This window comes from Cebidichthys violaceus, unplaced genomic scaffold (genome assembly GCF_023349555.1).
Source record: "Cebidichthys violaceus isolate CVI_PGR_0920_01 unplaced genomic scaffold, fCebVio1.0.p SCAF_69, whole genome shotgun sequence".
Lineage (NCBI taxonomy): Eukaryota > Metazoa > Chordata > Actinopteri > Perciformes > Stichaeidae > Cebidichthys > Cebidichthys violaceus.
This window is the reverse complement of record NW_027176916.1, coordinates 973,555-994,069: the sequence shown is the minus strand read 5'-3', so window position 1 is coordinate 994,069 and position 20,515 is coordinate 973,555. Positions and strand designations below refer to the sequence as shown.

General features: G+C 39.8%; 2 protein-coding genes across 2 annotated transcripts in view; both read right to left on the bottom strand.

Annotated features, from left to right (window-relative positions):
• Positions 1 to 191: 191 nt before the first annotated feature.
• On the bottom strand, positions 192 to 17,780 carry mpzl1l (myelin protein zero-like 1 like). Its single transcript, XM_068735003.1, has 6 exons — positions 16,952 to 17,780; positions 14,274 to 14,455; positions 11,764 to 11,974; positions 9,163 to 9,292; positions 6,321 to 6,426; positions 192 to 5,349 (listed from the first exon to the last, which is right to left on the bottom strand). Exons 1-6 carry the CDS (start codon positions 17,022 to 17,024, stop codon positions 5,254 to 5,256), a joined length of 798 nt encoding a protein of 265 aa, XP_068591104.1. The 5' UTR covers positions 17,025 to 17,780; the 3' UTR covers positions 192 to 5,253.
• Positions 17,781 to 17,874: 94 nt separating this feature from the next.
• The window catches only part of rabep1 (rabaptin, RAB GTPase binding effector protein 1), a 19,067-nt gene continuing 16,426 nt past the window's right edge, over positions 17,875 to 20,515 (bottom strand). Inside the window, exon 18 of the mRNA XM_068735002.1 lies at positions 17,875 to 20,515. This exon is cut by the window's right edge and continues 461 nt beyond it. The gene's annotated coding sequence lies outside the window, so the exon portion shown is untranslated.

The window sequence follows — 20,515 nt, the reverse complement described above, 5'->3', positions numbered from 1 at the left end:
ACATTATAGTCCTCTTTCTATACAATTAGTTATCAAAACCCAAGACGAGCCATTAAAAACATACTTAGGATCACGTTATTAATCAACATTAACATTAAGAGACGCATGATTTAACAGCTTGATGTTTGATTCTTCATCTCATTCAAACGGAACGTGTGGTGAGAATAAAATAACCAGAACAAAAACACGTATAATTGGCCAGGAATAGGTTTTATATAAAATTTGAACAGTGGATACAGATGCGTGTATATTATGTGTATAAAAAAATACATACAATAAAAGGAAAATAAATGAATCTTATCTTTTGTTTTTTTTCTCTACTTTGAGCAGGTGTTCAAGTTAGCTGATGAAATGTAAAAGGCACTAAATGTACAACATTCCAGTTTTAAAGACGTGAAACAGAGAGAGAGGCCAAGGTCACTCGGAGATGAACGAAAAATACAAACAAAAAAAACAAAAAAATCACAGGGAATTTGTTTGTCTTTGATTTGCAAGACATAGTGCAGATTTTACAACATAACATACCAAACAATTTATCAAAACAACACACAACTATTTACCATCGAATAACACGAAGCACGCACTTCTTAAGACTCGTCGTGAGAGGACCGAACGCCGACCGACCGGCGTCCGCGCGGACCTCAAAGACACCGGGCGAGCGTCGGCCATCTTTCATAATTTATAGTTTACATCACAAGTTCTACAAAACGGCACTAAACAACTGCAACGAGTCACGGTTAGGAGCAAAGCGACCAGCAGTAAAGGTTTGTCGGTATCATACAGGTTTGCTTTTTTGGAGATTTTAGGTGAACACATTGAAACTCATGCTGTAAACCGGGAGGAAGAAAAAAGAAAAACATGAAGAAACACAGCTGGAAGACGACAGCGTCTGCACCGAGTGGAGAGCCGAGTCAAAGCGGAGTGAATTAAGATTTCTCTAGTTGTGAATTTAAATGAGATTCAGGCCCCAAAACTAAGAGAGTTTGAGATGAATTAAAGCTTAAATTAAATAACAGGAGAACCGTCCAGGTTCCTGTTGGCCAGACTTATTCATCATTAAGTGAAAAGCTTTCCTACGTTCTAATTAATAAGTTGTTTGATCGACCAGTGTTTCCCAAAAGTCTCAGATGACATACAAGATATTCAGTTTACCGTCACAGAGAAGTAAAGAAACCAGAAAATATTCACATCTAAGAAGCTGCAATCAGACTTCTTCAGTCTTTTTGATTTGAATTGATCATTAGCACAGTCGTTGCAGCTCTAAAATGCTAACACGCTAAATGCCAGAACGTTGCGCTAAGACACCCACTATATTAGCACGTTAGCTGTTGCGTGTTATCAGCTGAATTCTTGTTTTCTGCTCCCTTTGCTGCAGTGATGTAGAAGTGCACTCCGGGGCGTGTCAGTACACGTGACATCACTGTAGGTGGCGTTCGCAAGCTAATCGTGACATGTTTTACATTGTTAGCATGCTAAAAATGCTAAACGTTAACATGCTAACTGTTGGCATGTCAAGGGATGAATTTTGGGGGGGGGGGGGGGGGGGGTTTGTGATTTGTGACGCATGTTTATTGTTTTTATTGTGTTTATTGGCGGGACATTAAAGTTCTATTTTATTCTACTCGACACACTGATTGTGTTTACGGTGCGTCTTGAGCTTTACAGCCATTAATGCTCCAGACTTTGAGTCTTGTAGCGTACGTATTGTGAGCACAGCGCAGACAAAAGGTCCTCTACATTATCGATGACGTTCACTTTGGACAAGGAAGCTGTTCTTTTTAGCAGTAGTTTATGTTAAATGTACTTGTCTTGGATGTGCGTAAAGAGGCTATAATCAATATTTTCCAGAATAAAAATCTATAAACAGCAGACAGAAACCGTTAGCTGGTGAACATAGTGGAACAATTAGACAGATGTTTGTGGGTGGAGACCAAAGATGGAGCTAAAAGAGAGAATATTGTGACTTTCAACTCTGTAACTGCTGTTTCCTATCAAGCTTAACATGATCTACTTAATGGAGATGACGCGTCAGTGTTGTGTTCACAATTTGTTTCTGCCGCCCCCAAGTGGCCAAGAAAATATTGTTGGATTTAATACAAATACTTTAAAAGCTGAAGAAACGTCAAATTATTTCTGCTTTTTTTGTGTGCTCACCTTCAACTAAAGAAAGTTTGATTCACGCCATTTTTGATTGGACCCGGCTCGACACTCCCTGCAGACACTGCACACGTTGGAGTGTTCGCTGACAAATAATAATAATAATAATAATAATAATAATAATAATAAAGACAAAAAAAAAAAAAAAGAGAAAACATTGAGCATGCCACCAACTTTCTAGACCTCTACAGCAAACGACTTTCCTCCTCTGGAAAGACATCCACAGCCAAACCACACTGGAATGAGTTACAGTAAACAGCACTATATCTTACAGGAGCAAGAAATATTTACAAATACTGGTCAACATGGAAATTTACTGCATTCGGAATCACAAGCGGAAGCTTTAGGGGTTAAGACTTGGTTGCAACACAAATATCATTCTCATGGGTGACCACACTGTTAACGGACTGAATTACAACATAAATTTGGTTTTTAAATGCTTTGAACTGAGTAAAAAAAACATACATTTTGGAATGCATTTTAAAGCTTATAAGCAATCTGAAAGCACTGTTTTTAATATTACTGTTAACATTAGATATTTGGCCCATTAGTTCGGAAAAACAAGAAAAAAAAAGATGGATATTTTCATAATAATGATTGTTATGTTAGTAAATTGCATGCAAACAGTGTATTTATCATTCGTTTTTTTTACAACAAATGAGAGCTCCCGGTTCTCAGAGAAGATATTTCACCTCAGTTGAACGTTTAGTGTTAACGCGCATTTCTAAATGACTCAAAACTAAGCTGACAAAAAGCCCAGATAACAAACGCTCTTTAAAAATGATTTCATATCACACAAACAAACGGGCAGAAAGACGTTTTTCAAGTGTGACGCAGGACACAAAACTCTACTTGGATCGCCTCTTTGTTCATTTGCACTTTTTAAAAAAACAAAACAGACACTCAAGGAAACAAACAACTGGTTAAAGATGTTCCACTGAGGTGAAAATCAGATGGGAGGCGGAGTCTTCTTCTTCTTTTTTTTTTTTTAAGAACGGTACCACAACAACATGCCAGAAGTCTGTACAGAAAACTGAAGCATTCACAGTAACACAACGTCAGACAGCTTCTCCTGTCTGAAGAGTACCAAGTTTTCTTCTGTAGATTGTTGTTACAACTGCATGCAAAGTTACCGAAGGCAACGTTAAAGAAAAAAAAAATCTATTCGCCTCGAACAAAACAAGATCACTATGGAAGTGCCCATCGGTGGAGAGGGAGTGTGGCTGCAGCAGCCCGTTGCACCGGCTTTGTGTTAATTCAAAACGTAGCTCAGCTGGGATGTCGGTTAAAGAGTCGGGCTGTAAAAACGTTGAAGCAGGTGTGACGCTGGACAGACACTGTACTGATTAACTGTTTTTACGGCCATGCATTGTTTGTTTTTTTCCTTCCTTGTCAAAACCTGGTGGCTACATTACCCACAATGCAACGGGAGGGGGGTCGTCCGTTTGGTCTGAGATTCAGGTGGTGCTATGCTAGTAGCGGCTAATGTAGCCTCTACCCTGCAGCAGTACAGTACAGTACAGTACAGTACACACCTCCAGATTTGTTTTCTAATTTATTTATTTTTTTTAACTCTTCAGGCCCCAACTGACGCCGACTCAAGTGACATCACTTGAGTCAACTTAGCAGATTTCACGCAGCTTCAGTCATCAAAAGCGTTATAGAACTTTTTTTAGACTTTGACTTTAAAATCAGACCAGAAGAAGTTAAAAGGTGCTAAATTCGATATTCAGAGTATTTTTTTTACGGCTCTCAACATGGCTAGCTGGCAGCTAGGAGCCAACAGCGCTAACAGCGCTAACAGCGTCAAACAACGGCAACAGAGCTAACGGTGTTTACTCGAAGAGGAGCAGGAGGCCGGGCGCTACGCTTCGGCGACGATGCCGTCGGTCGGGACGCTGTTATCGGCTGTAGCCACCATATGAGAGCAGCGCAACGCAGCGCACGTGAGCTAACCGGCGGCGCGCTAACATGCACATAAAGCATGGGGGAAAACAAAGCACCGAGGAAGAGTGACTTTATTCTCCGCTCAGATAGACATCACTCCGCTGTAACTTCACATAGGTGTTTGCTGCTTTATTAATGCTCTGAATATCGCATGAAGAACCTTTAATTAATCAATTAAATGCTTTAACGAGCTGCAGGACGATTTCAGGCCAGAAAAAGAGCCGTTGTTAATTTTTCACCACAGAGAGCTGGTTTGAACATTATGAGAACGTAATGTTTCACACGTTGTAGATGATTGTAGTGTTTGATGGAGACTGAATTTTGTTGCAAAATCTGACTTTTATGTTTTCAAGTAGAAGAGCACAAAGTAACACTACCTTTCCCTTTTTTTAATGAACATTATTGAGGACGCAGTCGCCTAGTTTGAATAAAAATCCTGATTTTCATGATTAAGACCTGCACACGTGTGATTTTGAGGTGCATTCATGGGAGGTGGGAATTGCCGCTTCCCCCCCAGTATGTTGTTTATAACAGAAACTTGTAACGTTGAGGATTACACTTTGGCTCGTAAGACTTTTATTGATACGACCTCAGTAAATAAGCACCAGAGAAGTAGTCGATAAATAATAAGGTGATGTTAGCCGGACAAACTGTATTAAACTGTCCTTCACTAGTCAGTAACGCTGGCTTACGTCTGCTTAGTGTTGATTTAGCTACGACGTATCAGTGGTTTAGTTTGAGATTAAACTTCAGCTGGTGCAACAAGCTGGTGCAACAAGGCTGCAGAACCTTCAAAATAAAAGATCAAAATAAAAACATCTTTATATGTGGAATGATATCGATGAAAGCATTTTTGACTGAGAACAATGTAAAGGCCGATGGGAGTGTCCATTAAATTTCTTAGCTTGTTTTTTTTTTCTGCCTTCACAATAAAAGCACATTGTGAAACATTAGTGTCACGCGACGGCGTCATGCTTTCAGAGGACAAAAAAAGATGGAGAGAAATAAAGAGAGAAACTGCACCGATTTTTGTCCCTGTTGAAATATATTCCCACCCTTCCCAAAGAGCAGCTGATAGAGAGGTCTGATACTTTACTGTGTTTATAGTTTAGGTTTTTTTGTTTGTTTTTTCTGGTCCCCGGTTCCTCTTCAGTTTTTACGAATGTCAGCGTAGACCACTGGCTCGTTCTTGTGGAATGAGGTTCTGCTGCCTGAGTGATCCAACTGGGCGTATATCACCGGGCCCTGAGACACAATGTGAGAGAGGACAAGTCGTCAGGAAAAAGAACTTCTGTACTACACTATATTATACTATACACACATGCTTAAACTGGTATTTTTCCCAGTAGAACTTCTTCTATATACATTTTACGTAACAAAAGAGTTTCTTCTGGAGTTTGAAGTCTGACTGGCTTCATTAGTGATTAATCACAAAGTTAAGAAAAGGCAAAAAAGCAGCTGATTAATGAATTAGTCAATCTACTGTTTTGATAATTTAATTAATTGATTCAGTAGATTTTTGCCACGTTATTGTTGCAGGTTGTAAGTCATTAGTTAAAGGGATGTTTGGTTGTATGAGGTACTTCTACATAGTCAGTGTATTACTACAGTGGATGGAGTAAAGTAATGTACTGCTGTGGACGTATTTTAGACGTCTAAAAGCATCGATATCAGTTCAAGTGAAACGCTGTATTTAGAATCTTTTCTCCTCTTTACCGTGTTGTCAGACAGACCTTAAGGGGAACTGAAGTTATTTATAATCTCTTAAAAACCACAAGACTCCATTGACAAAAAAACCCCCTGTAATTTTACTCAAAAGGATGTTTTTTAAGTATCTAAAATACATTTTGCTGCCGCCTTGTTCTACAGCAGCAAAACCTGCATTTCCCAAAATGACACGATCACATGATGAAAGTGATTTTAATCTTCTCATCTAAAACTCTGCAGGAAAACAAATAAGTTTATTTAACTTTTCTTTACGATCCCGCACTTTAACTCTACAGTTATACTTGTACTCCTTCTTCCTGATAACATCTTAAATTCTTAAATTCTACTCTTGTGGAGAAGAAGAGTATTACATCGACGAGGATATTTAATGAATATTACAAACAGTGGACAAAGATCCAGCCCAGTTTGGATAAAGAACATAAAAAGCAACATATTCCCAGTGAAATGGTGTCCACCAGTGGAGTGTTTTCCGTCCCCCAGACTCCTACCTGTAGTGGACCCGAGGGACCGGTAGACCTGGAGACCTCCAGGCTGGACTCCACCTTCTTTCGTGGTTTGGGAGCCTGAGAGCTCACGCTCTCCAGGGACGTACATCTATTGTTTTTTGTGGGTTTTTTTTTTTTTTTTAACGATTTGCCGTGGTGTCGAGCAATCATTGGTGCACAGTCAAATGGAGACGAACACAAATAAATGGGACACAAGACAAAAAAAACAAAAAAAAACAATGAGCGATGAGCACATGAAACGCACTGCAGCAGAGAGGAGACTAGAGGTGCACTGCTGGGTTCAACGTGAGATCAGACTTCTCAGGTTTAAAGGCCTGATTATTACAGTGTGTGTTCTGTGTTTTTAGAGGCTCACTATATAGACGTATTTATGCACATAATACTAGATGTTATGTATATTTGTACTGCTCTGGTTTTGTTTATCTGCTGGACTGGAATAATTATTTAATTATTCCAGTCCAGCAGACTGGACTCGTTTGTTTTATATCTTTTTTTTTTCTGCTGGTCTTTTAATATTTGTGATCGTCTTTATAACTAGAAAGCTCTTTAAAATGATTATTATATTATTGTTATTCCTAGAGTTGCAACAATTAGTTGAGCATTTGCATGTTTTTGCTTCTCAAACGTGACTTTTTCTTTTTTTGAAGGCGTCAACTCACAGCTTTAGAGAAGTGTACGAACGCCTCTTACTGTTTTCTGACACTTTACAGAACTGAGAATTGATTGATGATAATAATCAGATTATTCTACAATCAAAGATGTTTAGTTGCAGGTCTGGTCCTCAACGAAGTCATCGCTGACTTCTTGAAACGTGGAAACATCGCTGAACGAGTCGTTCGCTTTTAAAAGTTCCTGTTGAACGTAAACTATTCGGAACAAACTGGAATTTGTCGGCGAGCTAAAATGAGACTCGGCCGTCGTCGTCGTCGTCTTTGTGTCTGAAGTCAGCCGGAGATCGTTCACGACGATGAAGGAGCATCGGCGAATGTTTCTCTGTCATTCAAATAACTCCAACAGAGTGAGACGTCGGCTGTCTAGACGATCGTTTCACCTTTCACTTGTTTCATATCAATCATTTAAGTTTAGAAACTCGATTTATGTTTGAACCAGGACCGTGAGAATCAGAATCAAAGCGCTCGTCAACAGTGTGTCCATCTGATCGAACAATAGCACAGAGCTGGATTTAGGGGCGGGCCAAATGAAGCCCGATCGGGACGTCCCGAACTCTTAAAATTACAGTGAACTTCACTCTGGGCTCTTAGAAATGAACGTTTCCTCTATTTTATGATGTTTTACAGATGAAACAACAAGTTGATAAACGACAGAATAATCAGCAGATTAATCGATGATGAAGATAAACGTCGGTGGTAAAATGTAACTAAGTACATTTGTACTAAATACAAATTCTAGGGTACTTGTACTTTGAATACACATTAATGCAGCGGTTGCATTTATTCAAAAACAACATATTTAATAGTTAACCAACTACTGCATAATAATGTTTACGTTTCACGTTTTAAATACATTTTGCTGATATTACTTTCATACTTTTAAATGCAGGACTTTTACTTGTATTGGAGTACTTTCACAGTGTGGTATTAGTACTTTTACTGGTTGATGAGTAAAAGGTTGTCAGTGCACCTCTAGTGGAGACAATGTGTAACAGGTCGTACAGTAAAAGTTCATAATGAGCTGGTAACATTTCAAAACGAAGCTCGAACTACAAACATTTCTGTTGACTACGTTTCTTTGTTTACACTTTTTTCAGAAAGCTGGCGATGAAGGGACACACATGAAGAAGAAGACGGCGGTTAGTTCGGCGTGTTAGTGGACAGAGACCATCGAGGACAACATGCTGACAGGCTGAGTTAACCAACAGAGATGGAGGAGAGTGACTGGCACCAGTGAAACCCCCCCCCCCCCCCCCCCCGCAAAAAATAAAAATCAGTGCTTCAAACCATCCAGCAGCCAAACAAGAGCTTTTTAATTCTGTATTAATTGCTAGTTTCTAGAAGTATGACATGGCAGACGTGGTCAGAACTTCCTCCAGCACAGAAAACGGTTGATTTAGACTTTAAACAAACGTGTTATTAATTAGTAAACGACGTCAGATCATCACCCCAAAGAAGAAGAAGAAGAAGAGGAAGAAGAAGAAGAAGAGGTGAGGGTGAACTCTGCTCTCATGCAGACAGAGGTAGACGAGTGTTACAGTCGAGTGATTAAATCTCAGAGGAAGTTTAATATTACTGGAAATAAAAAAAAGATTAAAGAAACCAGCTCGAGAACACACCATGATTAAAATCCGAGAAACTTACCTGATACATTATTATTATTATTATTATTATTATAATACATATACATATATATATATATATATATATATATATATATATATATATATCAAACACTGAGGATATGTATTTATTTATGAGCTTGTTTTATTTGTTGAATTATAATCATTTTAATTTAATTATAATAATAATACAAATATAAAATTTGTGGCTCTTTGGATCCGTCCAGCTGAACTGTGATGATGTATAAACTTTTAATAAATGGTTTATAACTAACTATAAAACTAATTTATATATATTATAAATACAATAATTTACTATTTTGAGACCAATGAGACCTTCGCAAGATTAACCAAAAATATTATTAAACACATTTACGACAATATTATAGTTTGTTATAAATCAAATATTAAAATACTGAATATAAAATGCGTATTGAGGTAAAAGTAATACGTCAGCGCAGGTCCTTCTGCCTGTAATAATAATAATAATAATAATAATAATAATAATAATAATAGACGTCAGACTCTCACCCTTCATATTCATGGCGGTTGTGAAGAACCCTCATGACGATGCAGGCGGCCACAGCGATGAGGACGAGCAGAAGTAAAGCGCCGCTGACCGCTCCCACTATAATGGCGGTGTTGCTCTGAGGGAGAGATTCTGGAGGAAGAGACATAAAGACGACATTTAAAAACCGTCTGACGGTCATGGTATGAGATCTGGTGACATCTGGTGGTGAGGTTGCAGATTGCGGCCGACTGAACGCCCCTCCGCTCTGTCGTTATTAAGAGCAACAGAAGTCACGTTAGCGATGCGTCAGGAGCAGAGAACTACGGTGGCCTGCAGGTTCCGTAACAAAAAACACAAAAGTCTCTCTCTTAAGCCGACCGTAGAAACATGGCGGACGTGGCTAAGAAGACTAGCTCCCCATGTGTGTACGGTTCTTAGTTTCAGGTGATTCTACGCTAATGAGAACACGGTTATGAATGTTATATTATATTTCTGTTGTTAGATCCGTAGGAGTGAGACACGCTGGGCCGTAAAACAAGGAATAAAACTGCTACAAAAGACATAAGAACCTATAAAAACTACTCAAAATATTATCAGAAAAGTCAAAGATTGTAATAAAAACATAAATGTTTACTATTAATGCACAGAAAAATGCAGTTACTTACGTTTTAAATTGCTTTAAATGTTAATATTTCATATTTTACCCAAGCTTTATGCCTATTAATAGCTCAAAGTTATAAAAAAAAAAAGTCTATTTAAAACACATCTTCATGGTCTACAGATGAGATAAAAGCCCAACCTCAGCACTTTAAACGGGTTTTCTCAGCTCGTCTCTTCATGGTGTGTAAATAAAGTTTTATTGTACATAAAAGACAAAAACCTCCCCGTGTGTTTAAAGGAAAACACTTCTACGTCTCACGATGAAATAAAAACACACACACACACACACACACACACACACACATCGTCTATTCAGGCTGCGCTTCACGGGAACAAACAGCCGGTAAAGAAGCATCTCCCACCTGCAGGGCGGGGCAACCGTCGCCGAGCCAACAGATAACAAGCCATCACACGCAGGAGTGGGCCTCCTGCGACTGAAAGACAAACGGCAAGAAGCGACCTGCTGGAACACATCTCAGAAGAGGAGAGGAACCCGCCGGAACTCAGATCGGTCCGCCTTTAACAGGCCCACAGCTTTGACGCAGGTGTTTGTTTTTAAAACGTGTGAAATCAACTCCCGGTTACAGAAGAGAAGAGGAGACGCAGCATCGACTGAGACGCCTGAAAAACAACCACGAGCTGAAGAACAAACCTCTGTAATCGGTTTAAATTGAGCTCGTTTGAACAGCGGTCGCCGTCCTAAGTCAATAAAGTTATTACATTTTCACCATCAGATTTCCTGGGGCTGTCCTTTCAAACCGTCCCTTTCCTGCTGCTCTTGTTTCACATTAAAAGCTTTTTCAAAAAGCCAAAATCAGACGAATGAATGACGCCATTTGATCACTTACGGGTACATTTTAAATTTTCCCTCGTGACGAACACATTTCATCTTATCTCACGTACAACAACGAGCATTTTCTTTTGGAGCCGTTTTGAACCTTGCATGCGGGAACGGTGCCAGAAGAAACAGCCCCAAAGTGCCGATTAGACAGAAAAGGAACCGGTTCTACGAGCAAAACCTCCAACAGTAAGCAAAGGTAAACAGCTCCTTACACCCGCACTGATGCTGCGTGTGTCATTGCTCATGAACATCCAGCCTCTTACGTTCAACATTGGGCCTTTCACACGCCTGTTGATCCAGGTTTAAAGCCGACTAAAATGAGATTTAAAGAAGATTTAAAAAAGGTAATCCTCTTGGGCTTAAAACTGGACTTAACTTAAACTGTTATTTCATCAAGGGTTTAATTCATCCCAGGTGGTGAGAACCCTCCCGCCGCCGTCCAGAGCGGCGCCACAAAAGCCTCGCCGACGAGGGGAAAAAAAGGCCGAGTCCTTTGCCTGGAAACACGACGGATTCAACGCGACAAAGCTGCACGGCGTTTACTCACGCTCCGTCCAATCAGAGCGGGAGCTTCGAGAGAGTCGGCGAGTGGGTGAACACAAAGGACAAGTGTCTTCTGGCCAAGGCCACACTCTCATAGAATAACAAGAAGAAGGTACGTTTGGTGGTCCTGCCTCACGGTGAAAGACGTCCTTCACAATAAATACCGTTTAACCCTCTGAAAAGCATCATTATCGTGAGATTTTCATCTGTCCTACGGTCCTTGAACACATCCTGTGTAACGAACGCTTCCATCAGAAAAGAAGCTTAAAATCCTGATATTTTATCAGAAACATTTTATTCTACGCGTCTCATTTTTAAATAAACCGTTTGCTTTAACCAGATCCTGTAAAAAGACATTAAATTCTGCGCTCCTCGGCGCAACTATGACGCCGTGATTGATTCTCCTGAGACCAGCAGTCACCTGACAAAAAATGGAAACTGTGAGACTAAATTGCAGCCGGCCGAAGATTTGAGGACAGGAGAGGTTTGTAAAATAGATATAATTCAATATATAGAGCATGTGGAGCCTCACTCTTTGTCCAACACTGTTAACACTCGTTGGATATTTAGGTGTCACCTTTGAGAACGACCCGGAGCTCCGTTCGCGCCGACGTTCCCGTCACGTCCGGCGGGTTCTTCACGTCACAGAAGAAGGTCCCGTTGTCGCTGAACTGAGCCGGGTTCAGCTGTATCGAGACGTCCCTCTTGTTTATGTCGCCAATGAACTGAACCCTGTCTTTGAACTCGTTGTGTCCCGGGAACCCTTTCCCGTTGGAAAAGTAGAAAATCTACAAGAGAAGAAGGGAAGAAAAGCTTTTCGTTAAAAGTCAAAACACAAAAAATTACGTTTTTTTGTTTTAAATGTTCCTTTATGTCTTTAAGAATGGATTTCTTTAATATTCGTTTATGATAAGAACAAATGCCCAAACCAATTCCGCCTTCTAAATGTGAGGATTTGATGCTTTTCTGGGTTCATATATAAAATAAATAAGAGTCCGATCTGATCCTTTGATTCCCTTAAATGTCAAATAAGATTAAAATGAAATATCTATCGTACAGACTTCTACATTCGACCCACTTTATTCTTTCGGAGCCGTTTGATCCAAATCCTGAAGGTTCTGATTCAAAACTACAAAGCTGCTCAGCTTCAGTTATTGATGTGAGAAAGACGCATCACTGTGATGAACTACAGAACAGTACAACTATTCTATCAAGTCATTGAGGATGGATTTGGTCTTTGAAATGTCAGAAAACAAGATGATGTATTCATAATAAATAAATATATATACAACATGTAATATGTGACCAAATGTCCGATAACAAACCCAAAGACTTCTAATTTTCCTGACGACCATTGTTAAAGAAGAAGAAGAATTTCTATTGTATTGAATTGATCATTTTTACTTTGTAATAACAGGAAGAATACTAAAGAGTGAAACTACATTTCAATTTAAAATTCAAGGTTTGTAGATATTTCCGTCTGCAGTGAAACATTTTCTTACTCCTCTTTTTTATTTTATTTGATTATTTCATATTATTATTTTTTATATTTTTATTTCTGCTTTAATTATTATTATTTTACTCTTTTTCGTTTCAGTTGGCGAACAACAAAACAAACCATTATTTTCTGGTTGCGACGTTGCAACATCTTCGTCGCCATCTTGAATACCCACAATGCATCGTAACATACCACAAGCATTATGGGTATTTGAGATGGCGACTCTCTGAAGAACAGCCCGGTCCTCAAAACATTACTGCAAATGAATCCTCGAACGGGATGTTTAAATCCTAACGGACATTTATTCAACGCAGCTCTCATCCTACCGACACCACCGCATCAATGGATGAAAAGATCATGAATCTAACAACTTTATTAACAATAAACACGAGCTCTGCAGCGGTGGAAGCTGACGCTGCAGCCTCTTAATTAATAGCCAATCACCGGGAAAATATCCAACATTAAAAATTTTCATTTTTGTCTGGACGGAGAGAAAAAGATGCTTTTGAAGCAGGTCGGTGTGAATATTCTCCATGTTTTGACTGCATGAATCTGTTCCGACATGAATCCTCTTAACATTAAAGAAAAGCCCTCCGGCTACGTCTTTATGTCACGATCGCAGCAGACTGGAGGCCTCCGCCCAGTAAACATAAAGCTGGAGGTATTGTGGACGGAGGACTGATCCGCAATCCGCCCCACGAGTAAACACTCTCTGAGGTGAACCGCTTACATTCCGCTCAATGAAAAAGTCATTCGATGTGATTTGAAGCTTAAACTTCTGTCATTAACACCTCAAACGTGCATCATAACTCTTTATTTCTTCAGGTTTAAGCGTCTCTGATTAGTAAACACTAATAGAGTCACAACGAGCTGCTCGTTATGTTCACTTGACAGTTAATCTCTGGTTGTTTGAACGCGACACATCGATCATCTTCTACAAGTGTGAACAAACTGAGGAAACCAGATCCTGCAGCTGTGACACGGTTTACAGAAGAGCTTTGTGTCACGAGAATACAGAGAACATAGTGAAAACACAGTGGAAAGACAGTGGAAACAGCGTGAAAACAGCGTGAAAACAGCGTGAAAACACAGTGAAAACAGCGTGAAAACACAGTGAAAACAGCATGAAAACAGCGTGAAAACAGTGAAAACACAGTGAAAACACAGTGAAAACACAGTGAAAACAGTGAAAACACAGTGAAAGCACAGTGAAGACACAGTGAAAACAGAGTGAAAACAGAGTGAAAACAGAGTGAAAACAGAGTGAAAACCATGAGTGAAAACAGAGTGAAAACAGACTGAAAACAGAGTGAAAACCGTGAGTGAAAACAGAGTGAAGACAGAGTGAAGACATAGTGAAAACACAGTGAAAACACAGTGAAAACACAGTGAAGACATAGTGAAAACATAGTGAAGACATAGTGAAAACACAGTGAAGACACAGTGAAGACATAGTGAAGACATAGTGAAAACACAGTGAAAACATAGTGAAGACATAGTGAAGACATAGTGAAAACCGCGCCAGAGGAGCGGCTCTTCACGATAACGAACAATCGCAGGAAAAACATCCCGGAGCGACGGGGACTCACCGTGTACGGAGCTTTGGAGAACTGATTGTCGGGCTGACTGGACTGGAAGCTCCAGGTGACCGAGGTGGAGCTGCTGACCACCTCGCTGGACTTAAAGGTGCACCGGAGGGTCCCCGTGGTCCCGTTCTGCATCATCACCTCGGCGTCGGCGTGGATGTCGATCGCCGACGAAGGTCTCGTGGCTGAGTTGAATAAAAAAAAAACACGTTATAAAAAGAAACGAAAGACGACATTAAACACAAGCGCAGCTGTGGCTTTGTTAGGAGGGATGTGTCCGTGTTGTTTCAGGTAGCAGAGAGACAATGAAACACAGACCAGGAGGTCCAGATCGGGGAGCAGGTTGAAGGCCTCAAAGGCTCCTCAGACGTTTGTGATATTAACGAGGAGGGAAATCACAGCGAGCGCTGTCATCACATTTATTGCAGCACGATGGTTTTTGCCAGTGAAGCAGACAGACGGACCAACACTTCCTGCTAACTTTAAACGCACCAACAAACATCTAGTGGACCGAGGAAGCAACCCTTACCAGGAGGTTGCATTTGTATTTGCAATATTAACAGTTCATATAGTACAACTTCCGTGTGATTTCAGACCAAGAGAAGTGAGTTTATGTTTGGATGATTTGAATGATAACCACAACAACGTGCATACGTAACGTCTCTCAAACTGTTTCCGTTCGTTCCTTTGTGCACATTAATAGTTGGATGACTAATTTGTGCATCCAGACTCTCAAACTAAGAGACACCTGAGAGGCTCTCTGACGAACAAATCCTCATTCTGAAGTTTGTCAGAAGCGACTACAGACGGTCTAGAGTCCACAGACAGAACCGGGTTTATAATTGTTTAGCACTGAGAGCAAAGCTTATTGATTAATGACGCGTACAGGACTGAAGGTCACAAAGTCAAACTCTGACGTAGGACTTTCACATCTGCTCCCACAGAGGATCTAATAATAATAATAATAATAATAATGATGGTGTAATAAACAGGAGCGTAGATTCTTCCCGTCCTCTGCACTGAAGTCTGCTCAGCAATAAGCCCACATTCTGTGACAGATATCCGGTCTGCAGCAGGAAACACATTGAAAGTCAGTTGAAGATAATTCCTCAGTATCAGAAGGGAAGGAAGCGTTGCTCAGACGCTTCCTCGTGTCACACGTCAGTTAGTCTGAGATTCACTTCTGCTATCCAGCTCATCCAGCAAGAAATAGGAAATGAAATGGTGGATTTTTGTTTTTGTTTTTCCATCCGCTGCATCAAATTAGTCACATGTCAGACACACATCCTTCTTAAAAACACCAGATCATGCCTCAGATACAGAGCTGAATCTACAGCGTCTGAGTCATTATTTGGGGTGAAACATGATTATTATTATTATGCAAATGAGGAGGTTTCCATGTGTGAGCTGATGGTTTTGCTGACGTTTTGATAAACCAGCCGTTAGCACAACGTAGTTATTAAAAAAAAGACCGAAGCCGATGAGAGACACATAGAGGGAGAGAAAGAGAGAGAGACACACACACACACATAGAGAGAGACAGAGAGAGAAAGAAAGAGAGATATTGAGGGAAAGAGGGATAGATAGAGACACATAGATAGAGAGAGAGACACACACACAGAGAGAAAGAGGGAATGAGGGAAAAAGCGATATAGAGAGAGAGACACAGATACACACACACACACAGAGAGAGAGAGCGAGAGATGGAAAGAGAAATAGATAGATAGATAAAGAGAGAGAGATGGATGGATAGATGGATGGATGGATAGAGAAAGACAGATAAAGAGAGAGAGATGGATGGATAGATCGATGGATAGAGGGAAAGAGAGAGAGAGAGGTAGATGGATAGATAGCTAGAGAAAGACAAAGAGAGAGAGAGAGAGAGAGAGAGAGAGAGAGAGATGGATGGCTAGATGGATAGAGGGAGAGAGAGAGAGAGAGAGAGAGAGAGAGGTAGATGGATAGATAGCTAGAGAAAGACAGAGAGAGAGAGAGAGAGAGAGAGAGATGGATGGATAGATGGATAGAGGGAGAGAGAGAGAGAGAGAGAGAGAGAGAGAGAGAGAGAGAGAGATGGATAGATAGCGAGAGAGAGAGAGAGAGAGAGAGAGAGAGAGAGAGAGAGAGATGGATCATAGCTTTACTATCTGGGTCAGGAGGAGGTTAGCCAACAAGGAAATAGCATGTTATTGTTATCTTTGTTGGGCAATAAGCTCGTCATGGTAGGGATTGGAGCACTGTGTTAATACAATAAAACAGCTGATAGTTAAGACTAATTATAACGATGTTATGCTTTAAAATCACTGATAAACACTGAACAACGGTGTGCTGGTTTAGCTTAGTAACGTTAAACGTGACCCATGTCACCGACGACACCGTTATTCACAAACCTAACACTTTAACCTGGTTGTGTTTATCGGCTGAAGCCCCTCCGTGATAGCACACGTTTACACACATCGTCTGTGTGACTAGAAGTCACTCTTTAATTCGGCGTTTGTCCAACACACCCAGCGGCCTGTATTTAGGCTGAATAACGCCGAGTACACACTGGTTAGCCTCCGTGTTTAACGCTGCTGTAACGTCGCTAGCTAAGCTAACCTGATGTCACACCTTTAAATAGTGAGCTCAAAATCAAACATTTCTAAATATATGTTTAACACAAGATGGACTCCGGCACTCACCTAGTACAACACATAGCGTAAATCCAGTCAGTAACACACGCTTGCAGATGATATTTGACCATTTTGGCTCCATTATGTTGTTGTAAACAGGAGTAGTTTCCTCTGCTTTCTTTTTTTTTTTTTTTTTTTTTTTTTTGTCCACCCTCCTTCGTTTCTTCTTCGTGGGAAGCTGCGTGCGGCGGTTGCGCAGTTGTAAAAACGCGACCGTTTCCCCCTACAGGTTCAGAAGTGCTATTGCGGCTTGTGGCTCTCATTGCATGTTGAGATTAACCAGATATTTTAAAACAATAAACACAGAATAAAGAAACAAACTGTAAATGAATGAATAGAAAAAATATATAATTACAATTATTAATAATTGTTGTGATTACCATACATAGCACGTGCAACATCAGTAGTTTGTTAAAAAAATATATTAAACTTTGATGGTGGGACGAGATAAAGTTTAACACAAATTCAATGGGCTGTACTTTATGTTGAATATGGTTTACATTTAATCATATTCATCATTCAGCGTGCTGACCATGTCTCTCTCTCTCAGTTACTGAGAAAATTACAAGTATTCAAGACTTTACAGGATTTTATTCTTGTTGTTGTGAAACAGCATTTACATCTCTGCTGCATGCTTAACGATTATTATTTTAGCTGGAGCTGATTTATTATTAATTAAGAAAAAAAAAAAAAGAAATCTGGATCTGGGGTGTTTATCTTTAACCGGATGCCATTTAATTTGTCAGCATACGAGAATATCGGTGTAAATCTTAAAATATGTAAAATATAACAACAATGCTTGAAACGGAATGATTAAAGCTGCACGTGAAAGCTCAGACTGTGCACTCTTGAGTCAATGTTGAGAAGTAACTAAATAAATTAGTATTTATATATCAAAAGAAAACATAAGAAAAGTCCAAATCCACATGATGCTCTTTGTTAGTCAGATGTTTAATATTGGGATTTATTGCAAACAATTATTTTAGTTTATGATGCAACACCTGACAGATTCATATTTATATCTGATGTTGTGAATTTTTACTCGTAATGAAACCGTTCACTGAACATGTAATGAAAACTACAAAGGAGCAGATTTCCCCACAAAATGAATAATTTCATCTCATATTTCATATTCAAGCTGCGAGTGTGTTTTATTTATCGTGACCGGCGCACAGTGTGAGCTTTCACACCTTCAGACTCAAACACAAAACATTTTTTAAAATCTCATTTTCAACATCGACTCCAGTCGCGTTCGGGATTCAACAAACATTTAAACATAATTCAGTAAAGTTAGAAATGATCCGACAAAACAACATCTGTGATGACGAAGCAAGAACCTTCACATTACGGTCGTATGAGCCGCGAGTCAAAAAGGTATTAAAACGGACATTAAATGTCACAAATAAAATTAAAAACACACACACACACACACACACACGAGCCATAATGCAATAAGGCCGTTCAGAGAGAAAACAACAACACCCAGATCTCACGCGGGAGAACATCTCAGCTGTTTAGTCCGCAATCACACGAGCAAAAAGAAAACGAACGGAGTTTTCCTGTCAGTGCAACTTCAGGCCGATTCGCCCAAAAACTTCCTCTCACAACACATCGCCGGAATCTTTCATAAATATCAACCCAAGATATCTACAGTATAGACATGTGCAACAGGAGGAAACGCAAATCATACACGATTAACAAAAACAACAGTGATCGACGCGTCCTTGAACCTCACAAAGCTGCTGATATACATACATATATATACACATATATATACACGTATATATGTGTATATATATGTGTATAGTTTAAATCACAAAGAGGATCCATTGCTCCATTTCAGGATTCTTTTCAACCTCTTATTCTTCATCAAATTCATTCATTCAAGAAGATATTATAATAATATATATTAGTTGAGGTTCCAAAAAAATCATATTATTCCTTTAAAATGTAGAAGTTTCTGAGTCAGTTTTCCACTTTAATTATTACTGTATTTAAAAATCAGACTGGATTTAAATATGGATTATTAAAAAGCACAATTGTTTAATTTTCTGTGTGTGTGTGTGTGTGAAGGCCTCGGTTTAGCTTTAAAAGTCAGAAACTTTAAATCTGCAATTCAATTCAAATTCTTTGCAACTTTTTACGAAACCAGACAATCCTGCCCTGCGGCCAGTCGTGTCGAGGAGTGAAAGGAGTTCTGGTTTTCACGGTTTTCTTTAAATAACTCACTTCTCATGTGAACAAACCGAGCGAACGAAGACTACGCACCTGGTCTGATCTCAACTCAGGTGCAGGAAGCATCAAAGAGCTCAAACTGAGAGGACACTTAGATCTAATGCAGAGCACCTTCTGGTTCTATCGGTTTTTTTTGTAATATTTATTGCGTCCGGAGAACAAATCTTCACACGTTCTTTTTACGTGTGAAGATTTGAAGGAGTTTAAATAAACGTCTGCCGAAGAGAAGAACTGCTTTGAACGCCGCGTGTCGAGACTTTAAAGCGGTTCCTAGAGAACATCCAGCGCGTTGTTCACATCAGAAGTGATGAACCGATCCCAGCGTCTGAGAGTTAAAACGACCAACTCGTTGTCCGAGCGTTTATATTCTGAGCTCTTTCATTCGGATCTAAAAGCTCCTCAAGGGGCTTTAGAATCACAGAAAGAAACTCCAAAAAAAAAAAAATCAATAAAAAGGAGCAGTGTGTATTAAAACCCAATATCTTCCATTTACACTTCTTCAAACAAACAATTGTTTCACTCTGACAAGAACCGTGTCCATAAAGAGATAGCTCGAGTGTTTTAAAGTGTGATTATACGACGTTCACCGACAGTAGAAACAGGAGAACCAGCACAGTGTTTGTCACCTCTTCACTCTGTTGTCAGACGTTCTGACGAGGAACTGAAGCCGTCGTCTCTGCTCTCCTCGAAGCCACCAGACTGCTTCAGCTCCAGTCAGAAGCTTCTTTTAGACGGCAAGATAAAGAGGTGAAAATACTCGAAATACAGCGTTCACTTAAAACCGGTATAGAGTGCATTACTTTACGCTGGCACTGCTGTCTGTTTCTATTGTAGGAATACACTGACTATGTAGACGCACCTCATACGACCACACTTTAAAAATCTCTTGAACAATCAAGAAACAAGAGTGTGAAAAATAAAAAAAAAAGGTTTCAACGAGACGTGAATGTTTCCTCGCTGTATTTCTGCAGCGATAAAAAGGAAACGTGTCAGACGTTAAGAACGAAGCAGTAGAGGATGGTTAAGCTATGGAGGGTATTGCTCAATATGTAGTTGTTTTTTTTGTCTCAGTTAAGTGTTTGTTTCCCCCCCCCCCCCCCCCGTGAATCTCCTTCATTGCGTCTTTGTCACACGGTGACACAAAGAGGAGAAAAGTCACAGGAGAGGAGCCAGAAAGGGAGGAAGGGGAGAAGAACAAGGAAGCGATTATCGATACGCTTCGAGAACGAGGAGGAGAAAAGCTACGCATCCGATAGTTTTCTACATTTACCTGGAAAGAGAAGCTGCAGATGAAAAGTGCTTTTAGAAGACGACAAACCTTTTTTCTTTTTTTTTTTT

Coding starts and splice junctions, on each gene's coding strand:
- mpzl1l (XM_068735003.1), bottom strand. CDS start 17,024: ATGGAGCCAAAATGGTCAAATATCATCTGCAAGCGTGTGTTACTGACT. Junction 11,975..14,273: donor TCTCCAAAGCTCCGTACACG/GTGAGTCCCCGT, acceptor CTTCTCTTGTAG/ATTTTCTACTTTTCCAACGG. Junction 6,427..9,162: donor AACCGCCATGAATATGAAGG/GTGAGAGTCTGA, acceptor AAAAAACAATAG/ATGTACGTCCCTGGAGAGCG.